The 5,469-nt window shown below is 32.0% G+C and overlaps 1 protein-coding gene and 1 long non-coding RNA gene across 2 annotated transcripts; both read left to right on the top strand.

Moving 5' to 3' along the window:
- Nucleotides 1-455: 455 nt before the first annotated feature.
- Nucleotides 456-1,494, top strand: LOC111399684. The gene is made up of 3 exons (XR_002703776.1): nucleotides 456-780; nucleotides 875-968; nucleotides 1,052-1,494. It is a non-coding gene; the product is annotated as an uncharacterized LOC111399684 (long non-coding RNA).
- Nucleotides 1,495-2,001: 507 nt separating this feature from the next.
- Nucleotides 2,002-3,356, top strand: LOC111399957. The gene is made up of 7 exons (XM_023027436.1): nucleotides 2,002-2,008; nucleotides 2,107-2,144; nucleotides 2,277-2,297; nucleotides 2,377-2,436; nucleotides 2,655-2,708; nucleotides 2,796-3,080; nucleotides 3,180-3,356. Exons 1-6 carry the CDS (start codon nucleotides 2,002-2,004, stop codon nucleotides 3,063-3,065), a joined length of 450 nt encoding a protein of 149 aa, XP_022883204.1. The 3' UTR covers nucleotides 3,066-3,080; nucleotides 3,180-3,356.
- Nucleotides 3,357-5,469: the final 2,113 nt, after the last annotated feature.

Here is a 5,469-nt window from a genome sequence, read left to right as displayed (position 1 = left end):
CCGCCGGGGGGAGTGGGGGAATTATTTACTGTTTTGGAGTGAAATTGGGTGAGGTGGATGGAGTGGGGATGGTATGTAATTAATTTAATTTTATAATGTTATTATTAATATTTAAAAGATGAATTATCATATGATTTTTGAACAGAAAAACCTTTACACTAGATTTTTGAATTAAAAAGTAAAAATTCATGTATGGGTATAACTTCCACATTTTTTTTATGCCATCATTTTTTAGAAAAAAATTGACTATAACTTATTTTTTTCTTGTCATGCACTTATCGAGGTCACATATCATAGTGACCATCAAACTTTTCAAGTATGCCATGAGAAAAAAAAAAGGAACAATACCGTACAGACACTACAACAATTTACACATTTTATAACATTTATACATAGCATTCTTGTTGAGAATGCTATAAATTAAAATAGAACATTACTTAAATATGATATAATAGCATTTTTAAACAGGCTTCCAAATTAAAAAGGCCCAAAATCCCTCCCTCGCATATTTTACCAAAATATACATCCCGGCCGCGCGTTTTCTGCCCTAAGAAATTGAGAAATTCTAATCCTAAATCCTTCCCTGCGTTAATTTCTCCTCATCTCCATCTCTCATTCGCGCGGTCGACCAAGGAATTCGATGAATTTCTTTGCCTCTCTATCTCTCTTTTGGTATTGGAAATTTGTGAATCGTTGCTTAATTTCTCCTCAGCTGTATCTCTTTTTCGATTTGGAGGATTTTGTGAATTTCTCCGCCTTTGCATCTTTCTGTCGGTCTAGGTAATTTTGTTTCACAAAATTCCCCAAATAACAATGAATTCATCCCAAATTTTCATCTCTCGTTGATGATTCTGTTATTTCTCTTTTTCTGCAGATTTTATTTCTTCAATTGTGGAAGGGAAGTGTTGACAGATATACGGTTTGAATCGGGAAATTGGTGGAAATAGCTTCTTCACATACTTGGGAAGGTATTTCTTCTTTTTTTGGTTCTGCAACTCAAGGCAGTAAACTCTGTTTTGGGCTTGACGTGAGATTGTTCTTGCTGCTTCAGGTGTGAAAAAATATTATGTGATTATTTCACATAGTGGAATCATTAGATTGAGGGTTGCGTGATGCATCTATACGTCTGTACCATATTTCTTGTTCACAGTCAGTTGAAACAGATTGTGTTTCTACAATATTTGACTTTAATTTTCAGAATTCTATATTACACTTCTGTAATCATAGAGAAGACATCTTCTTCGCAGAACTCGTGGATGATGTTAGACATGGTCTCCCCAATTCTTTGAGAACATTAAAATAGGCAAAACCATTTTGATTACATTGTATAATCTGCGATTTGAGAATTTCCTTGAACTGCATATTGTTTGCATCATCAGCATGTTACAATGAGATAGATAATTGTCTATATAGTTTGCAATCTGTCAGATCAATTCTAGGTAAGAGTTTATTCTTATTATTGAATATGTGATTTAGGATAAGAATTTTCACGCCCAAAACAATTGGGGCTAGTGGTTATATCACCAAGGAACAAACCTCCATGATTAGAAGAAATTGCAGAAGCACGTGGAAGTCATTAATCCATTGAAATTCTCTGTTTTTTCAAGATTCTGAACTTCATTTCTGCTTTGGTTCAAAGAGTTGACGTTGCCAAGACTTGAAAAAGATGAGCTCATGAGTCCAAAACCCGTACCAAAAATTGCAGAATTGCTTCTGGTTGATCCCATTTGGGCTGCTTTCTGCAGTAAAGCAGTAGCAGGCATAGAAGCTGGTAGATTTGTTTCTGGCTGATTAACAGTAGCAGACTTGAAAGAAGTATGAAGGTTGAAGTTGTATTTCAGTTTAAGATGAAGTTATGATAAAGTGTGAACAGCTATTTTTCTTACAAAATCACTGCAAAAGCATCAATAACCTGATGATCCTATGTACACTCACATAAACACCATGACCTTTGGCATAAAAAATCTTTTCAACTGTCATCTTGATAATAATTTATTTTGCATGACTAGTAAGCAACTATCATCCCCCATAAGTGAAGACAACTTTTTTTGCCTGTATATAAATTTTTCGCCTGCTTAAAAATCTCTTTCTACGAGCTCTTTATAGCATCATCACATCATTTACCAGCTGATGAGAAAGTTGATGTCTTAAAGATAGGGTCCCGAGATTACTTTCATTTTATTTCTTGGAATCTTAAAGAACCCTACTCAAAATTGTTTATATACATTGAGATGTCAAGTTTGTAATTTCGCTAATTATTTTACTTTTATTTGCAGTTAGCTGTCGAATTGCAAGTGGTATAGTGTATTAATATTTTTCTTATACTTTATTTTACAGAAGATGCGAGTCCGCATGCCTCTAACACTAACATAAAAGAGGACGCTCTTTCTAAAGTACTTGGTCCAAAGAATAGTGGACGATTACAAGAGATTGGAGGTGGAGTTTGCTATATAAAATATTCCATATTAACTCAAAGGGAGTCTACTGTAGCTCATTTAAAGGAAGAACAAAATCATCTAAAGTTTCAAGTGGCAGAGATGGAGAAAACAATTAACGACTTACTGAAAAAACATTTCCTTTAAGTGAAATATAACTCATACGCTTTTACTTCACATGATATGGCAACTAGTTTCTAAATTTTTTTATCTTTGTAGTTTCAGGAAAAGCAAAGTGAAGAATTATCTGACATTCAACAACCGTCTCCATCGGTAAGATTTATCATTATTTTTAATTGATAATATATATTTATTTTTAAAGTTGACTATAACTTGATTTCTAAATTTGTGTTGTTGAAGAGTGTAAACACTAATACACTCAACAATAAGTGTAAGCTACTAGATTGGACTGGAAAAGGAGAAGAGGTAGCAGAAGGACGTTGGTCTTCAAATGATCCAAAAATATTGGTTCATCACGTTCCTCTAGGACCTAATGCTGCGAGAGTTTGGGTTGATGTAGCTATGAAACCTGATGCATTCTTGTGGAGGCCTACTTGTGATATAACTTATATTGAAGAATGTGTTGGTACCACAGTTGCATGGCCAATTGACAAAGTTGTCATCGAGTAAATAGCACTGACAAAGGTTAAATTTTCTACGCTGACATCTTCGATCACTGATTTTTTGTTTTTACTTTACGTTATTTTACAATCTAATAAGTTTTATCATTTTGTTAATTTTCAGATTTAAATGCTTTATTGGATTGACGGATGTCTTCTCCTAACTTGTTGCAAGAGTTCAAGGAGTTTCATTATGAGGAAATAGAATAAGATGATTTTATTTTAATTTTGTTTATTGTCTTTTCGAGCATAGATTGCCACTAGTATTTGATATAAAGGCGAAACATAATTAGATTTTATACACTATAGTCAAGAAATGCTATTAAAAATATTACATTATATTCAAATATACTATAAATATTAAAAATTATGATAAAAAAAATGTCATAAAAGATGTAACATGACGGTAAAAAAATGCTATTGAAGCTAAAATTATGATAGAAAAAGTGCTATTGAATTTAAAATGATTGCATGGAAAGAATGCTATAAATACTAAAATCATGACGATAATAAAATGTTATGTAAAATTTTTCTATAACACTTTATAATAGCATTTATAAAACGTTATAATAGAGGTATGACTTTTAATAACACCACCTACGATAGCACTTTGAAAAATGCTATAAAACATGATAGATAGCATTTTTCGCAAGCTTTAGAAAACTTGATACGTTGTAGTGAGATAACGAACGACTAGTGAAGGCTAACAGGTTTTCGGCTAAATTGATATAAACGTTAGGAGTTGCTAGTTACATTGTATTTGTAGTGGAGCGAGTGTTGCCTTGTTTCCAATTTGATATTCAATGAATTGTGAGGCTACTGATAATGCGTTTGAGCTAGTATGGTTTGAAGTATTCTAAGATCAGCTATGCTGTGTAATGTTATTGCATGTGTACTTTCATTTGAATTGAACTTTGAAATAGGAGTTTCAATTGATTTTTCTAGTATAACGGCCAGGTTGCTGTTTGGTTGTGCGAATTCATTTCTAATCTAAAACTAAAAACCAAATTAGTCGATTTGGATGAGTTCCAATCCGAATCAACCAATTCTAGCTCTTAAGCCAAACCGAACTGATTAGTTGGTTTGGGCTTTAGTCCAAATTGAGATTTTTTTTATTCGAGTTTTGAGCTTACTTAGATTATAAGAACTAAAATAACAAAAAAAAAATTTATATTACAAGAACCATTGACTAACAAATAAAATTAGGTTTATAGAAACACATCAATAGAAAACTCAAGAATTTTGTTATTTTTTTATGTACTATATAGTCTGACAATTGAGAAGAGAAAAAAAATTATAAGTATAATATAATTAGCGTGTGAAAGGAAATTTTAAGTACTATTCCTTACGGACAATATCATAGATTGGAGGGAATCGAGAAATGCAATTAGAATTTATCTTTTATTTTTTATTTTTTATTTTTCTTAAATTTAAAAAAAAGGTAAATATGTAAGCGAGTCATATTGGTTCGATTAACCAATTGCTTGAGTCTTCTAATCACGACGAACCAACCCACTATGTTTTTGTTTAAAAGATAACCAAGCCAATTAAATGTGTCAAACCGAAAATAAACGGACTTGGGTCGGTTCGATTTGATTGGTTTGATCAATTCTCTCTCTCTCTCTCTCTCTCGCCTAGGCCTATAGTATGTGTGCTTTTCTTTTTCTTATTTTCATTGTGAGTAAAGAATTAGATTTAAAAATTGTCATTCTCTTAAGTATCGCATTACGATACCCTTTCAAATATTATATATACAACAAATGTCTTATTATTTTTCAAAATATTCAGTAGTCAGAATTCATGGGTTATAAGTAATGACATAGTGTACTTCAATAATAAAGGCACCTTCTAATAAAAATTTGAATTTTATATTTAATTCTTACAGTATGAGTTGATCTAATGAGATTAGATGCTGACAAGGAACTTTTTCCATCGGATACGGCACTTTACTCATGAGCTGTATTGGACATTCGTAGCATAGTTCTCACGCTTTGCCTCATGTATACTTATCTAGTGCTTGAGAAATCATATGCTACTTTGGGCTGCCATATACGTTGTTCAGTTCAACAAAATTAGGAACTTTACAATAATGCTGAGCAAGTGTTGAGACAAAAGGAAAATAAATAAATAAATAAAAATCAATGAACTCACGTTATAAGAGATGCTCTACGTCAAAGGAGATCTAGTTTAAAAGATTAAACTCTGATACTCGTAACAAAGTGGGTTATATACTCAAACAAGTACAAATCTATATGCCAACCTAAAATGTCCTTTCTAGATCTTCGTAACTTTCTTACCAAATAGGAAATCGACACTCCACCTAGGAAATATGGAAATATTCCCAAAAGATTTTGAAAATCAGTCATTCCAACAATTGAAAATATGGCCAAAACACACTAAATAATACCGAATTA

Source organism: Olea europaea, chromosome 9, assembly GCF_002742605.1.
Source record: "Olea europaea var. sylvestris chromosome 9, O_europaea_v1, whole genome shotgun sequence".
Lineage (NCBI taxonomy): Eukaryota > Viridiplantae > Streptophyta > Magnoliopsida > Lamiales > Oleaceae > Olea > Olea europaea.
The sequence above is the reverse complement of the archived record's forward strand: the minus strand, read 5'-3'. Positions and strand labels throughout refer to the sequence as shown.